The sequence below is a fragment of the Triticum dicoccoides genome, chromosome 4B (genome assembly GCF_002162155.2).
Source record: "Triticum dicoccoides isolate Atlit2015 ecotype Zavitan chromosome 4B, WEW_v2.0, whole genome shotgun sequence".
Classification (NCBI taxonomy): Eukaryota; Viridiplantae; Streptophyta; class Magnoliopsida; order Poales; family Poaceae; genus Triticum; species Triticum dicoccoides.
In genome coordinates, this window is record NC_041387.1 from 473,541,214 (window position 1) to 473,559,275 (window position 18,062).

General features: G+C 44.4%; 1 protein-coding gene across 1 annotated transcript; it reads left to right on the top strand.

Moving 5' to 3' along the window:
- The first annotated feature begins 289 nt into the window (after positions 1-289).
- Positions 290-1,133, top strand: LOC119292743. Its single transcript, XM_037571466.1, has 2 exons — positions 290-564; positions 665-1,133. The coding sequence occupies exons 1-2, from the start codon at positions 290-292 to the stop codon at positions 951-953; spliced, it is 564 nt and encodes a 187-aa protein (XP_037427363.1). The 3' UTR covers positions 954-1,133.
- Positions 1,134-18,062: the final 16,929 nt, after the last annotated feature.

Here is an 18,062-nt window from a genome sequence, read left to right on the forward strand (position 1 = left end):
CTGGCACCATTAAATGAGCACACTCTAAATGACAGCATATCACCTGATTTGGATTCGAATAAAGCACTAAATGAGAGCATATCTGGCACCACATTGCAGATTGCAGTAACTGACAGTATGCCTGCATCACACTGTCGAGTAGGAAACGCAGTCGAGTAAGCAACCGCCGCGTCTGACCGTGACTTCGCCGGTGACCGGTCACGTGCCCGCCCGTCCTATAAACACAACCGTTCCATCAGAGTCGACCAGATCAAAGCCTTTTGTCAGTCGCTCGCTGTCACTCGACACCATGTGGAACAACGGGGCGATGAGCGGCCAAGTTTACCCACCGCCGCCGGCGGCGATGGCGCCGCAGCCGCAGCCGCACGGGCAGGTGGCGGCCAACAACTGGGCGGGCAACGACGCCAACACGCTGCTGGTGGTGGCGACGCTGATCACCACGCTCACGTACCAGCTCGGGTGCAGCGTCCCCGGCGGGTACTGGCAGGACACGCTGCCGGCGGACGGCAAGCAGAAGCCGCACGAGGCCGGTGACCCCATCATGCGCGACAAGCACCCGCAAAGGTACGCACAGGGTACATGCTCCTGGTTAGAAACTTAGATTCTGATCGAAAGCCCGGTGGTCATGCGGACGTTCCTTGACTGATGGCATGCATGCGTGCAGGTATTGGGTGTTCATGGCGGCGAGCTGGATGGGGTTCCTGGCGTCCATGATGATGACGCTGAGCCTGCTGGTACGCCTGCCGGTGGACTCGCGGCAGGTCCGGTGGTCCTTCGCCGTCGCCTACTCCAGCCTGGTGCTCACCTTCATCGTGTCGCAGGCCAAGACGCACATCTCAATCGACATCGCCATCTGGTTGGTCACCGTCGTTTTCCTGTGGCTCATGATCAGCGTCCGCCCTGAGCACCGGGCGCGTATTCTCCGTTTCTTCTGCTGCAACCGCGAGAACTGACGCCCCAAGCTTTAGTGTTCTCATGTCTTTGTCGGGTATAAACTGCTGTGAGTTCAGAACTTTTTTGTCGTCTAAAAAGTTCAGAAGTTGTAACTTTGTTTAGACTCGGAGTAATAACAAAAGGGGACGCCTAGGCGTCACTTATATTAATTAAAAAGTCTTTCAGTCGATTTTGTCAAAGCCGTTTGGATTTACAGGTTCGCAATCCTTCTGCCAGCCACTATTCATCTTCCTCCTCCCGCTAGTCGACATTCTGCCGAGCCTGACAGCCTGCGGCCCAACCTTGTTTGACCTGATCATCCCTCTAAACCCCGCACCGAGCTCCCGGGCTGGCAGCCTTCACGCACTCAAACAATCGAGCTTCTGATTGGCCTCCGCACGTGACATCGCGGCCACGTCGCCGCAAGCTCCGGCTCGCTTTAGGCGAGACCTCGACGGTGAGTCCCCGTCTCGGCCTCGGGGCTACACGCACGAGAACCGACCGATGCAAACAAAACCTCAACTTTTTTTTGAAATTGATTGAATTGCTTATCACATGTGTCACGTGCTAACAAAAACTCGATTGCATGAGGAATAAATGTGCCTTTTTTGGTGGTTGACAACTTTTTTTTTTGAAAATGATGGTTGACAACTAACCGACAAATCCTTGCAGCAAATAGGAATGCGCTGCGTACTCTAGATCGTGGCCGGCCCAACAAGGCTGATGAGCACTTATTTATTTGTTTATTTATGTGCTTTTTACCTAAACAATGTTCTATTTTATCAAAAAAAAAACTTTTACCTGCACCTAGTTTGGCTCCCTATAATTTAACTTTGATTTATTCAATTTATGCTAGAATATGAAATTGATTCTGAAAGAGTCTAATTTCAATATTTTACTCGGATGCCACATGACAATGAAAATTATTCATTTCTAATTTATTAAGAATTTGAATTCCATGTTCACACATACTTCCTCTGTTTACAGTTGTAAGACATTTCTTGACACCGTACGTCTTACATTTACCTAAAAAGGGTTTTCCCGGCTTTGTATTCCAAAGTAAATCACCATTGTACACATCACAATGCTCGGGCGAGCAGCACAACAAGCCCAAAAAAAAAAAAAAAGAAGAAAATGCCAACAAAGGCAGCTCGACAAAGCACGGAAGACCCGCGACCGCTGCGCCCTCCGAAAACAAACCACCACAGCCCGAGGCTCCGATCTACCGCGAACTAAGCAACACCTCCTGATGAAGCTATGTACCTAGGGTAGGGTCATGGATCTGTCCAAACTACCCTACCCAAGGACATATCTAGAAGAAACCACCTTTCAATCGACTCAGAAGTGTTCCACTCGACAGACTCGAAGACACTCGACCATGAAGCACACCACTCGACCATGAAGTCATCCACTCGATCGTCAGAAGGCCTAAAGTCACTCTGCACGCCAACGGTCGGTCATTAAGTAGCTTTTATGATCATCATAGCACTTTATGTGTGGCGTTACCAGTAACGCCCAATCTTAATGTATCTTAAACACTGCATAACTGAGGGCCGGAGGGGTCTGGCATACTCTATATAAGCCACCTCCCTCCTCAGTGTAAAGGGTTCGCACCCTTGTAACTCATACGCATATAATCCAGTCGACCGCCTCTGGGCTCCGAAACGTAGGGCTGTTACTTCCTTCGAGAAGGGCCTGAACTCGTAAATCTCTTGCGTATATAACTACTCCATAGCTAGGATCTTGCCTCTCCATTAGTATCCCCTACACTATTGTCAGACTTAGAACCACGACAGTTGGCGCCCACCGTGGGGCGGGTGTCTTAGCGACTTACTGGAGAAGTTGCAATTTTTTCTGATCTCCTTCATCATGGTTTCAGGCGGAGTTTTGGTTGAGGGCCGCGAGATCCGTCTCGGCGCGCTCACGTTCGTCACCGACGACTCTGCTTGGCTTCAGGATCCGTCTCCGCAGAGACTGCATCCGAGTGCGACAGCAGTGATCCAGCGGCGGAGGTTCTGATGGTCGATGGACCACGCGGTCCTCCCAGTTTTCCTGGCGACGACGGAGGCGATCCGTCGCATGCCCATGAGGAGTATCTCCCCGAGCCCCTCACTTCGCTGCAAAGGGAAGAACTTCGCCGCCGGAACATGGATGCGCTACACACTCCTATCGTTGGAGAAACTCCCGAGGCTCGTGCCTTAGAGGACGTGCGCATGGCCAACTTGGCTGAGCGCACTCGAATGGAGAACCTCCAGCGAGCACTCGACGAGCGTTCGCGGTAACGGGTTCTGGATTCCAGTCGATGTCAGCTCTTTCCACAACCGACTCAGGTATATCGAACTCCGATTCAGAATTTAGCAGCTGCGACCCGTATAGCAGAGTCAATTCAGCCTTCCCAATCAGAGGCTGGCAGAGGCTTGTTGCAGATCAGAGATTTACTCCGGGCAGCAGGAGATCAAAATTCAGCTGTATCGCAGTCGCGGAATAGGATTCACAGCAGATCCCTGGCTGCAAATACAGTCCAGTCGACTCATAGCCCCAGATCGCCCCCGAGGCGTGAGGGGCGTGGAGACCGGCATGATCAGTACAAGAACCGTGAGCAGTATGATCACCGAATCGATCGCGATGATCGATGTTGAGTGCCCACCCCTCCCCCAAGGGGTGGATCGTACGCGCCTCAACAACAGGATGATAGACGCCAGCACAGTGTTGGGCGAAGGATCCCAGTCGACCCCAGGGAACCAGGCTTTGATGCGAGATCCATTATCGTTCAAGGTCTGGTCGACAGGAACAGAGCTCACCGAGAGGGTCACGACAGAGATGTACCCACTAGTAGCAGAGTGCACGTCTCAGGACCAGAGTGTTTCAGCAGAGCCATTAGGGCCGCAGTGATTCCTCCCAACTTCAGGTTGGCGACTGGAGTCAATAAGTTCACTGGTGAGTCCAAGCCTGATACTTGTCTTGAAGACTACCGAATGGCTGTTCAGATTGGCGGCGGCAATGATGAGGTGGCCATGAAACATCTGCCTCTTATGTTGGAAGGCTCGGCCAGAGCATGGTTGAATTAGTTAGCACCCAGCAGCATTTACACCTGGGAAGATCTTTCCCGAGTGTTTGTCAGAACATTTGAAGGGACTTGCAAGCGACCAGCAGGACTGACAGAGCTGCAAACTTGTGTACAAAAGTCGAATGAGACTTTGAGAGATTACATCCAGAGATGGATCACATTGCATCACACAGTAGAGAATGTATCTGATCACCAGGCAGTCTGTGCCTTCAAGGAAGGTGTTAAGTACAGAGAGCTAAACCTGAAATTTGGTCAAACCGGAGACATGTCTCTGAGTCGAATGATGGAGATAGCCACCAAGTATGCCAATGGTGAAGAAGAGGATCGGCTCCAGAGTGGCAAGCACAAGTCAGTCGCCCACGAAACCGGAGGAGGGAACTCCAGTCGGAAGCAGAAGCGGAAAGCCGAGCCAGCTGCTCCTGGAGAAGCCTTGGCCGTGACTCAAGGAAAGTTTAAAGGGAAGCCCAAAGGGCCTTGGAACCCTAAGAAGGTGAAAGACAAGGAAGGAAATGACGTGATGGATTTGCCGTGCCACATCCACACAAAAAAATATGAGAAGGGTAACTTCATCTACCCGAAACATACCACTCGACAGTGTTGGCTCCTGATCCAGCAATTCCAGGGGAAACAACCCAAAGATAAGGAAAAGGAGTCGGACAAAGTTAAGGACAAAGAGGATAGTGATGATGGATATCCCCAGGTCAATTCCACCCTGATGATTTTTGCTGATGTTGAAAGCAAAAGTCGATTGAAAGTTATCAACCGAGAAGTGAATATGGTCGCTCCGACGACACCCAACTATCTGAAATGGTCTCAGATTGCCATCACATTCGACCAGTCCGATCAACCGACACACATAGCCACTCCTGGGAGGCAAGCTCTGATGGTCGACCCAGTCATCGAAGGCACTCGACTGACTAAAGTTTTGATGGATGGTGGCAGTAGCCTGAATATACGGTATGCAGAGACATTGAAAGGGATGGGCATTCTGATGTCCAGACTCAGTACCAGCAACATGAGTTTCTATGGAGTCATTCCTGGAAAGAAGGCTGCGTCACTCGGTCAGATTGCTCTTGATGTAGTTTTGGTGATTCCAAAAATTACCGCAAAGAAAAGTTGACATTTGAAGTTGTGGATTTCCAGAGTGCCTATCACACTATTTTGGGCAGGCCAGCTTATGCACGTTTTATGGCTCGACCATGTTACGTGTACCTCAAATTGAAGATGCCTGGCCCCAAAGGTGTGATCACTGTTACTGGCAATCGGAACAAGGCGGAAGAGTGATTTCAAAAAGGCTCAAAGATCGCCGATGCTCAAATGGTAGCAGAAGAGTGGCAGGAGCACCAGAAAAATGCAGACCCAAGTGATTTGTTGCGAGCCAAGAAGCCCGCTACAGAATCAGTGTTTCAGTCGTCTGGTGAGACGAAACCGATTCACATTCACCCGACCGACCCCAATGCTGCTCCGACTCATATCTCTACAACGCTCGACTCCAAATAGGAAGAAGCGCTCATCCAGTTCCTCCGTGAGAACTGGGACATCTTCGCATGGAAACCTTCTGACATGCCGGGTTTTCCCAGGGGGCTAGCTGAGCACCGTCTACGAGTCGACTCAAAAGTGAAACCTGTTAAAGAACATCTTTGACGGTCCGTCGTCCAGAAAAGAAAAGTCATTGGCGAGGAGGTGGCCTGGCTCTTAGCAGCAGAGTTTATCTGAGAGATTTACCACTCCGAGTGGCACGCCAATGTTGTCATGGACCCCAAGAAGGACAAGTCACTTCGCATGTGCATCGACTTCAAACATATCAATCGGGCCTGCCTGAAAGATCATTTTTCTCTCCCCCGCATTGACCAAATAGTCGACTCGACTGCGGGATGTGAGTGCTTGTATTTCTTAGACGCTTATTTCGATTACCATCAGATCCGTCTGTATGGACCCGATGAGATCAAAACAACTTTCATCACCCCATTCGGGTGCTTCTATTATGTCACCATGCCATTCGCCCTCAAGAATGCCGGAGCCACATTCATGAGGATGATTCAGAAGTGTTTGCTCACTCAAATCAGTCGGAATGTGGAAGCATACATGGATGGTATTGTGGTCAAGTCACGGAAAGGTTCCGACCTGCTGACTGATCTTGCAGAGACATTTGCCAACCTCAGGAGGTATGATATCAAGCTTAATCCATCAAAGTGCACATTCGGGGTTCCTGGAGGAAAGTTACTCGGTTTTCTCGTTTCCGAACGAGGAATCAACGCCAATCCAAAAAAAGTTGGTACTATACTCCGAATGAAACGTCCTATGCGTGTGCACCATGTCCAGAAGCTTACTGGTTGCTTGGCCGCGTTAAGTCGATTCATCTCTCGTCGGTGAGAAGGCATTGCCTCTTTACCGACTGATGAAGAAGTCAAACAAGTTCGAGTGGACTCCTGAAGCTGATGCAGCGTTTGCAGAGCTAAAAACCCTGCTTTCCACCCAGTCGGTGCTTGCTGCCCCGATCAACAAAGAGCCTTTGCTGCTCTACATTGCAGCCACAGGACAAGTCGTCAGTACAGTACTTACGATCGAGCGGGAAGAAGAAGGAAAAGCCTTTAAAGTTCAGCGCTGAGTGTATTATATTTCTGAAGTTTTGACCCCAAGCAAAGATACCCTCATTATCATAAGCTTGTATATGGGATTTATATGACCACGAAGAAGGTTGCTCATTACTTCTCTGACCATTCCATTACAGTCGTCAGCGACGCTCCATTGTCAGAGATTTTGCACAACAGAGATGCAACCGGTCGAGTGGCAAAATGGGCGATTGAACTCCTTCCCATAGATACCAGGTTTGAGGCAAAGAAAGCCATCAAGTCCCAAGCAATAGCAGATTTCATCGCCGAGTGGACCGAACAGCAACTGCCGATTCAAGTTCATTCGGAGCACTGGACCATGTTCTTTGATGGTTCTAAGATGCTGAATGGATCCGGTGCTGGGGTAGTGTTGGTTTCCCCCCGAGGAGATAAGCTCAGATATGTGCTCTAGATTCACTTTGATTCCTCCAATAATGAAGCAGAATACAAAGCGCTTTTGTATGGGTTGCGCATGGCCATTTCACTCGTGTCCGTCGCCTCATGGTCTATGGCGACTCAGATTTGGTGGTTAACCAAGTGATGAAGGAGTGGGACGTTAGAAGCCCAGCCATGACTGGTTACTGCAATGCAGTAAGAAAGCTAGAGAAGAAATTCGAGGGGTTAGAGCTTCATCATATACCCCGACTGAAAAATCAAGCAGCTGATGATTTGGCAAAAATAGGTTCCAAGAGAGAAGCCATTCCCAGTGATGTGTTTTTGTAACACATCCACACGCCATCAGTTCAAGAGGATCCTTTCACCAAAGAAGCCCCGCAGCCTAAAAGTGCCTCAGATCCGACTGAAGTTGAGGTCCCAGCTGTGGTCGACCTGATCATGGAAGTTTTGGTTATCACTCCCGAATGGACAGTGTCGTATATCGCGTATATCCTAAGGAAAGAGCTCCCAAAAAATGAAGAAGAGGCTCGACAGATCATCCGTTGATCCAAGGCCTTTACTGTGATGAAGGAACAGTTGTACAGGGAAAGCGCGACTAGAGCCAGTCATAAATGTATAACGCCAGAAGAAGGTCGGATAATTCTTGACGATATCCACTCGGGGACCTGTGGCCACCATGTGTCCTCTCGGACTATTGTGGCTAAAGCATACCGAGCGGGGTTTTACTGGCCCAGAGCAAATGAAATGGCGAAAGAGATAGTCGACAAGTGTGAAGGATGTCAGTTCTATTCCAATATGTCACACAAGCCCGCCTCAGCCTTGAAGACCATTCCAATTGTCTGGCCCTTCGCTGTTTGGGGATTAGATATGGTTGGACCACTGAGAACTGGCAGGAGCGGCTTCACCCATGTACTGGTGGCAGTCGACAAGTTCACTAAGTGGATCGAAGCCAAGCATATCAAGAATCTTGATGCCGGCACTGCTATCAGCTTCATCAGAGAGTTGATATTCAGATATGGAGTTCTGCATAGCATCATCACTGATAATGGGTCAAACTTCGATTCCGAACAATTCAAAGCCTTTTGCTCTTCTCAAGGCACGCGAGTCGACTACACTTCCGTAGCTCACCCCTAGTCGAATGGACAGGCAGAAAGAGCAAACGGCCTAATTCTCAAAGGACTGAAACCCCGGCTGATGCGTGACCTCAAACACGCAGCAGACGCATGGGTCGAAGAACTTCCATCAGTTCTTTGGGGATTGAGGACTACTCCTAATCGGTCGACTGGGCGAACTCCATTCTTTCTGGTCTATGGAGCTGAAGCAGTTCTGCCGAGTGACCTGCTTCACAATGCACCCCGAGTCGAGCTCTACTCTGAAGTTCAAGCAGAACAAGCCCGGCAGGACGCAGTCGACCTTCTAGAAGAAGAAAGAGAGATGGCCATGATCCGATCGACCATCTATCAGCAAGACTTGCATCGATTCCATGCCAGAAACGTGAAGAGTCGAGCCTTCCAAGAAGGAGACTTGGTCCTCCGAGTGGATCAGCAGAAGCCACACAAACTCACCCCTACTTCGGAAGGCCCCTTCATCGTCACCAAAGTTCTCCACAATGGAGCATACCATCTTTACAATGTTGGTCGCCAGATTGATGAGCCTCGAGCTTAGAATGCGGAGCTGCTCCGCCCCTTTTACACTTAAGTACTCACTCGGGTGAGATGTAATAAAAAGTACTCTGGTAGTTTGTTTATCAAAGACAAAAGTGTTATAATTTTCCCTTTGATTGTTGTTGCTTTTGTTTATGTGAGAAATCCCCCAGTGGGTGGCTTAGCTACGAATCCGTTTCGCCTAAGTTTGTAAAAATAATTTCCTACCGAGTGACGAGCAAGCCTCTCACTCGGGGGCTTAGCTGCGAATCCATTTCACCTAAGTATTTGAAAATCCTACCGAGTGACGAGCAAGCCTCTCACTCGGGGGCTTAGCTGCAGTCCAGTACTCGCCTAAGTATTTGAAAATCCTACCGAGTGGAGAGCAAACCTCCCACTCGGGGGCTTAGCTGCAGTCCAGTACTCGCCTAAGTATTTGAAAATCCTACCGAGTGGAGAGCAAACCTCCCACTCGGGGGCTTAGCTGTAGTCCAGTACTCGCCTAAGTACTCCGCCACAAATACAATATGCGCTCTGCAAGGACAACGAGGTGCAGGTCGACTGCTACCTTCTCCTTCGGAGCTCCGCCACAAATACAATGTGCGCTTGATGTCTACTACACAACCTTCTTCTTGTAGACGTTGTTGGGCCTGCAAGTGCACAGGTTTGTAGGACAGTAGCAAATTTCCCTCAAGTGGATGACCTAAGGTTTATCAATCCGTAGGAGGCGTAGGATGAAGATGGTCTCTCTCAAACAACCCTGCAACAAAATAACAAAGAGCCTCTTGTGTCCCCAACACACTCAATACAATGGTAAATTGTATAGGTGCACTAGTTCGGCAAAGAGATGGTGATACAAGTGCAAAATAGATAATAGATAAAGGTTTTTGTAATCTGAAATAATAAAAACAGCAAGGTAGCGAGCGATAGAAGTGAGCGTAAACGGTATTGCAATGATAGGAAACAAGGCCTAGGGTTCATACTTTCACTAGTGCAAGTTCTCTCAACAATAATAACATAGATAGATCATATAACAAGCCCTCAACATGCAACAAAGAGTCAATCCAAAGACACTAATAGTGGAGAACAAACGTAGAGATTATGGTAGGGTACGAAACCACCTCAAAGTTATCCTTTATGTTCTATCTATTCAAGAGTTTGTAGTAAAATAACATAAAGCTATTCTTTCCGTTCAATCCATCATAGAGTTCATACTAGAATAACACCTTAAGACACAAATCAACCAAAACCCTAATGTCACCTAGATACTCCATTGTCAACTCAAGTATCCGTGGGCATGATTATACGATATGCGTCACACAATCTCAGATTCATCCAACCAACATAAAAGTACTTCAAAGAGTGCCCCAAAGCTACTACCGGAGAGTCAAGAACGTGTGCCAACCCCTATGCATAGGTTCCCAATGTCACAAAACCCGCAAGTTGATCACCAAAACATACATCAAGTGGCACATGATATCCCATTGTCACCACAGATAATCACGGCAAGACATACAGGAAGTGTTCTCATAAAAGACTCAATCCGATAAGATAACTTCAAAGGGGAAACTCAATTCATCGCAAGAGAGTAGAGGGGGAGAAACATCATAAGATCCAACTACAATAGAAAAGCTCGGGATACATCAAGATCATGCCATAGAGGAACACGAGAGAGAGAGAGAGAGAGAGAGAGAGAGAGAGAGAGAGAGATCAAACACATAGCTACTGGTACATACCCTCAGCCCCGAGGGTCTACTCCCTCCTCGTCATGGATAGCGTCGGGATGATGAAGATGGCCTCCGGTGGTGGGATCCCCCTCCGGCAGGGTGCCGGAATAGGGTCCCGATTGGTTTTTGGTGGCTACAGAGGCTTGCGGCAGCGGAACTCCCGATCTATCTTCTCTTCTGGAAGTTTTAGGGTACGTAGGTATATATGGGTGCAGGAAGTACGTCCGTGGAGCTACGGGGGCCCCACGAGGCAGGGGGCGCGCCCAGGGGGGCACGCCCCCCACACTCGTGGGCAGCCCGTATCTCCCTTGACGTGCACTCCAAGTTCACTGGGTTGCTTTCCATCCAAAAATAACTTCTCCAGTTGATTTCGTTCTATTTTGACTCCGTCTGATATTCCTTTTCCTCGAAACACTGAAATAGGCATAAAACAACAAATCTGGGCTGGGCCTCCGGTTAATAGGTTAGTCCCAAAAATAATATAAAAGTGGATAATAAAGCCCAATATTGCCTAAAACAGTAGATAAAGTAGCATGGAGCAATCAAAAATTATAGATGCGTTGGAGACGTATCAAGCATCCCCAAGCTTAATTCCTGCTCGTCCTCGAGTAGGTAAATGATAAAAAGAGAATTTTTGATGTGGAGTGATACTTTGGCATAATTTCAATGTAAATCTTCTTAATTGTGGCATGGATATTCAGATCCGAAAGATTCAAGACAAAAGTTCATATTGACATAAAAGTAACAATACTTCAAGCATACTAATCAAAGCAATCATGTCTTCTCAAAATAACTTGGCCAAAAGAAAGTTATACCTACAAAATCATATAGTCTAGCTAAACTCTATCTTCATCACACAAAGTATTTAATCATGCACAACCCCGATGACGAGCCAAGCAATTGTTTCATACTTTAATACTCAAACTCTTTCAACTTTCACGCAATACATGAGCGTGAGCCATGGACATAGCACTATATGTGGAATAGAATGGTGGTTGTGGAGAATACAAAAAAGGAGAAGATAGTCTCACATCAACTAGGCTTATCAACGGGCTATGGGGATGCCCATTAATAGATATCAATGTGAGTGGGTAGGGATTGCCATGCAACGGATGTACTAGAGCTATAAATATATGAAAGCTCAACAAAAGAAACTAAGTGGGTGTGCATCCAACTCGCTTTCTCACGAAGACCTAGGGCATTTTTGAGGAGGCCCATCATTGGAATATACAAGCCAAGTTCTATAATGAAAGATTCCCACTAGTATATGAAAGTGATATCATAGGAGACTCTCTATCATGAAGATCATGGTGCTACTTTGAAGCACAAGTGTGGTAAAAGGATAGTAACATTGTCCCTTCTCTCTTTTTCTCTCATTTTTTTTATTTTGTATATTTTTTTATTTGGGCCTTTTCTCTTTTTTTTATGGCCTCTTTTTTTTATTTGGGCTTCTTTGGCCTCTTTTATTTTTTTCGTCCGGAGTCTCATCCCGACTTATGGGGGAATCATAGTCTCCATCATCCTTTCCTCACTGGGACAATGCTCTAATAATGATGATCATCACACTTTTATTTTTCTTACAACTCAACAATTACAACTTGATACTTAGAACAAAATATGACTCTATATGAATGCCTCCGGCGGTGTACCGGGATATGCAATGAATCAAGAGCGACATGTATGAAAATTATGAAGGTGGCCTTGCCACAAATACAATGTCAACTACATGTTCATCCAAAAAGCAATATGACAAAAGTAATGTGTGTCATATGAACTGAACAGTGGAAAGTTGCATGGCAATATATCTCGGAATGGCTATGGAAATGCCATGATAGGTAGGTATGGTGGCTGTTTTGAGGAAGGTATATGGTGGGTGTATGATATCGGCGAAAAGTGTGCAGTATCAGAGAGGCTAGCAATGGTGGAAGGGTGAGAGTGCGTATAATCCATGGACTCAACATTAATCAAAAGAAATCATGCACTTGTTGCAAAAATTTAGAAGTCATCAAAAAGCAAAGCACTAAACGCATACTCCTAGGGGGATAGATTGGTAGGAAAAGACCATCGCTCGTCCCCGACTGCCACTCATAAGGAAGACAATCAATAAATAAAATTGTGCTCCGACTTCATCACAAAGCGGTTCACCATACGTGCATGCTACGGGAATCACAAACTTCAACACAAGCATTCTTTAAATTCATAATCACCCTAACTAGCATTGCTTTGATATTATCACCTCCATATCTCAAAACAATTATCTAGCATCAAACTTATCTTAGTATTTAACGCACTCAAAAGAAAGTTTCACATATCTTGAATACCAAGTATATTAGTATTAAGCAAATTACCATGCTATTAACGACTCTCAAAATAATCTAAGTTAAGCATGAGAGTTCATCTATTTCTTCAAAATAAAACCACCAGTGTGTTCTAAAAGATATAAGTGAAGTACTAGAGCCAAAAATATCTAGCTCAAAAGATATAAGTGAAGCACATAGAGTATTCTAGCAAATTCCAATTTGTGTATGGCTCTCTCTTATTACAGAATTTCATATCTTGATACTTTATTCAAACAGCAAGCAAAGCTAAAGAAAACTACATTGGAAGGATAGCACAACTCATGTGAAGAAGCAAAAACTTAGGCTCAACCGATATTAACCGATAGTTGTTGAAGAAGAAAGGTGGGATGCCTACCGGGGCATCCCCAAGCTTAGATGCTTGAGACTTCTTGAAATATTATCTTGGGGTGCTTTGGGCATCCCCAAGCTTGAACTTTTGTGTCTCCTTAATTCCTCTCATATCATGGTTTCTTTTTTTATCAAAAGCTTCATTCACAACAAACTCAACAAGAACTCGTGAGATAGGTTAGTATAAACCAATGCAAAACCTTATCATTTTTTACTGTAACAAATCACTTAAATTATTATTCAACATTGCATACTAAATTACTCTGTATATTTAATACTCCTATCCTCAAATAGAATCATTAAACAAGCAAACATATGCAAACAATGCAAACATAACAGCAATCTGCCAAAATAGTACAGTCTGTAAAGAATGCAAGAGTAACAATACTTCCCTGACTCCAAAAATTATGAACTAAAATTCCCACTGTAATAAATTTATCATATCTTAATATGCAAAAATATTCAACATTAGACCATGCTCTGACTTTTCTAGGGATTTTTGCAACAGCGGTAAACTTTTTGTTTTCAAACAGCAACATGCAAACTAGCAAAATAAGCATGGCAAAGGCTATCCTTGACTTTTTTATTGAAACTAAAGATGCAAAACATTATTCTAACTAACATCAAGCAAAAACTAAAAAAAATAAAATGACGCTCCAAGCAAAACACATATCATGTGGTGAATAAAAATATAGCTCCAAGTAAAGTTACCGATGAACGAAGACGAAAGAGGGGATGCCTTCCGGGGCATCCCCAAGCTTAGTTGCTTGGTTGTCCTTGAATGTTACCTTGGGGTGCCTTGGGCATCCCCAAGCTTAGGCTCTTTCTACTCCTTATTCCATAATCCATCGAGTCTTTACCCAAAACTTGAAAACTTCAACCACACAAAACTCAAAACAAAACTCGTAAGCTCTGTTAGTATAAGGAAATAAAACCACCACTTAGGTACTGTAATGAACTCATTATAAATTCATATTGGTGTAATATCTACTGTATTCTAACATCTCTATGGTTCATGCCACTTAATACTAGCTATAGATGCATCAAAATAAGCAAACAACACATAGAAAACAGAATCTGTCAAAAACAGAACAGTCTGTAGTAATCTGTATAAAACGTATACTTCTGGAACCCCAAAATTTATGAAATAAATTGCTGGACCTGAGTAATTTGTCTATTAATCATCTGCAAAAATAATCAACCTAAAATCACTCTCCAGTAAAAAATTTCAGCTAATCTCATGAGCGCTAAAGTTTCTGTTTTTCACAGCAAGATCACATAAACTTCACCCAAGTCTTCCCAAAGGTTCTACTTGGCACTTTATTGAAACAAAAGCTATAAAACATGATTACTACAGTAGCATAATCATGTGGACACACAAAAACAGTAAGGATAAATATTGGGTTGTCTCCCAACAAGAGATTTTCTTTAATGCCTTTCTAGCTAGGCATGATCATGACAATGATGCTCACATAAAAGATAAGAATTGAAACATAACGGAGCATCATGAAGAATATGACTAGCACATTTAAGTCTAACCCACTTCCTATGCATAGGGATTTTGTGAGCAAACAACTTATGGGAACAATAATCAACTAGCATAGGAAGGTACAACAAGCATAGCTTCAAGAATTTAAGCACATAGAGAGGAAACTTGATATTATTGCAATTCCTACAAGCATATGTTCCTCCCTCATAATAATTTTCAGTAGCATCATGAATGAATTCAACAATATAACCAGCACCTAAAGAATTATTTTCATGATCTACAAGCATATAAAATTTACTACTCTCCACATAAGCAAAATTCTTCTCATGAATAGTAGTGGGAGTATCATGAGAGACTTGAACACTAAAAATTGTTTCCACATTAAAAGAGTAATGTTCAGAAAAAGAGTAATCATAATCATGACAAGATTTGTAAATATAATACTCACTACTTTTTATATCATAAGTTTCATCACAATAATCATCATAAGTATCAACTTCGTTCTCATCATAATTGATTGAAACCTCTCCCAAGATAGTGGAATCACTAAATAAAGTTGACACTCTTCCAAATCCACTTTAGTATTCATCACAATAAAATTCAACATCCTCATCAAACATAGCTTCCCCAAGCTTGGGACCTTTCATGTCATAAGCATAATCACTCTCATCATTAAAAATATTGATAGCACCAATAGTATAGCAATTATCATCATCACAATGAGTAGTAGGAGCAAAATCATTTGGGAGGGATACCTTTTTACCTTTGTTGCTCCTTCTTTTCTTTTTCTTCTTCACATTATGTGTAGGTTCAACCTTCCTCTTTGAGCTCCTTATTGATGAGATTGGTTGAATAGAAACTCCTCCTCGTTACCTGATTCATCATAAGAAATAATAGGAGGAGATTGGGAAGCCTCTCCCCTTTCATTAGTATTCTCATCATATTCTATTTACTTCCTTTTCTTTATGATTGGAAATATAAGGATTTTCAATGCAATTCTCCACACAATACATATAAAGTTTCTCTAGATCAAAATCAAGAATTTTATCAAGACTAAATTTTGGAATACCCTCAGTTATACGTTTCATTTCTTCATAACCCAAAAGAAGGCTAAGCTCTTTATGATGCTCAAGGGTAATCAAATTATCACAATATTTGGACACGACTTGATCATGAAACAAATAGCATTGGAGCTTTAAATGACCATGTTCATTGCAAAGTTCACAAGGAGAGCGAAAAATATTGAATCCTTCAGCACATTCATCTAGCTCTTCTTGCAACAACTTAGTTTCTAAGTACTTATGCCTCTTGCAATATCTATCTTCCCTAGGTGTGTCCTTGCAATCCCAATGCACTCCACAAAAATTGACATGCTTATAGGAGGCATTTCCATCATAACTAGTGCAATCATCATTAGCATCATGGATATTCAAAGAATTCATACTAACAACATTGCAATCATGCTCATCATTCAAAGATTTAGTGCCAAACAATTTAGAGATTTCTTCTTCTAGCACTTGAGCACAATTATCCTTTCCATCATACTCACGAAAGATATTAAAAAGGTGAAGCGTATGAGACAAACTTAAGTCCTTTTTTTGGTAGTTTTCTTTTATAAACTAAACTAGTGCTAAAACAAGAAACAAAAAGATTCGAATGCAAGATCTAAAGGTATACCTTCAAGCACTCACCTCCCCGGCAACGGCGCCAGAAAAGAGCTTGATGTCTACTACACAACCTTCTTCTTGTAGACGTTGTTGGGCCTGCAAGTGCACAAGTTTGTAGGACAGTAGCAAATTTCCCTCAAGTGGATGACCTAAGGTTTATCAATCCGTAGGAGGCGTAGGATGAAGATGGTCTCTCTCAAACAACCCTGCAACCAAATAACAAAGAGTCTCTTGTGTCCCCAACACACCCAATACAATGGTAAATTGTATAGGTGCACTAGTTCGGCGAAGAGATGGTGATACAAGTGCAAAATAGATAATAGATAAAGGTTTTTGTAATCTGAAATAATAAAAACAGCAAGGTAGCGAGCGATAAAAGTGAGCGTAAACGGTATTGCAATGATAGGAAACAAGGCCTAGGGTTCATACTTTCACTAGTGCAAGTTCTCTCAACAATAATAACATAGATAGATCATATAACAAGCCCTCAACATGCAACAAAGAGTCACTCGAAAGACACTAATAGCGGAGAACAAACATAGAGATTATGGTAGGGTACGAAACCACCTCAAAGTTATCCTTTCTGTTGTATCTATTCAAGAGTTCGTAGTAAAATAACATAAAGCTATTCTTTCCGCTCAATCCATCATAGAGTTCATACTAGAATGACACCTTAAGATACAAATCAACCAAAACCCTAATGTCACCTAGATACTCCATTGTCACCTCAAGTATCCGTGGGCATGATTATACGATATGCGTCACACAATCTCAGATTCATCCAACCAACATAAAAGTACTTCAAAGAGTGTCCCAAAGCTACTACCGGAGAGTCAAGAACGTGTGCCAACCCCTATGCATAGGTTCCCAATGTCGTGAAACCCGCAAGTTGATCACCAAAACATACATCAAGTGGCACATGATATCCCATTGTCACCACAGATAATCACGGCAAGACATACAGGAAGTGTTCTCATAAAAGACTCAATCCGATAAGATAACTTCAAAGGGGAAACTCAATTCATCGCAAGAGAGTAGATGGGGAGAAACATCATAAGATCCAACTACAATAGAAAAGCTCGGGATACATGAAGATCGTGCCATAGAGGAACACAAGAGAGAACACGAGAGAGAGAGAGAGAGATCAAACACATAACTACTGGTACATACCCTCAGCCCCGAGGGTCTACTCCCTCCTCGTCATGGATAGCGCCGGGATGATGAAGATGGCCTCCGATGGTGGGATCCCCCTCCGGCAGGGTGCCGGAACAGGGTCCCAATTGGTTTTTGGTGGCTACAGAGGCTTGCGGCAGCGGAACTCCCGATCTATCTTCTCTTCTGGAAGTTTTAGGGTACGTAGGTATATATGGGTGCAGGAAGTACGTCGGTGGAGCTACGGGGGCGCCACGAGGCAGGGGGGCGCACCCAGGGGGGCGCCCCCACCCTCGTGGGCAGCCCATATCTCCCCTGACGTGCACTCCAAGTTCACTGGGTTGCTTTCCTTCCAAAAATAACTTCTCTAGTTGATTTCGTTCCGTTTTGACTCCGTCTAATATTCCTTTTCCTCGAAACACTGAAATAGGCATAAACAGCAAATCTGGGCTGGGCCTCCGGTTAATAGGTTAGTCCCAAAAATAATATAAAAGTGGATAATAAAGCCCAATATTGCCTAAAACAGTAGATAAAGTAGCATGGAGCAATCAAAAATTATAGATACGGTGGAGATGTATCAGCGCTCTGCAATAACGACGAGGTGCAGGTCGACTGCTACCTTCTCCTTCGGAGCTCCGCCACAAATACAATGTGCACTCCATCCCAATCTGCAAGGACGCAGGTCGACT

What these genes read in the sequence shown, in the direction of transcription:
- LOC119292743 (XM_037571466.1), top strand. Translation starts at nt 290, where the DNA reads ATGTGGAACAACGGGGCGATGAGCGGCCAAGTTTACCCACCGCCGCCG. An exon ending in CGCGACAAGCACCCGCAAAG is followed by an intron (nt 565 to 664) that starts GTACGCACAGGG and finishes GCATGCGTGCAG; the next exon opens with GTATTGGGTGTTCATGGCGG.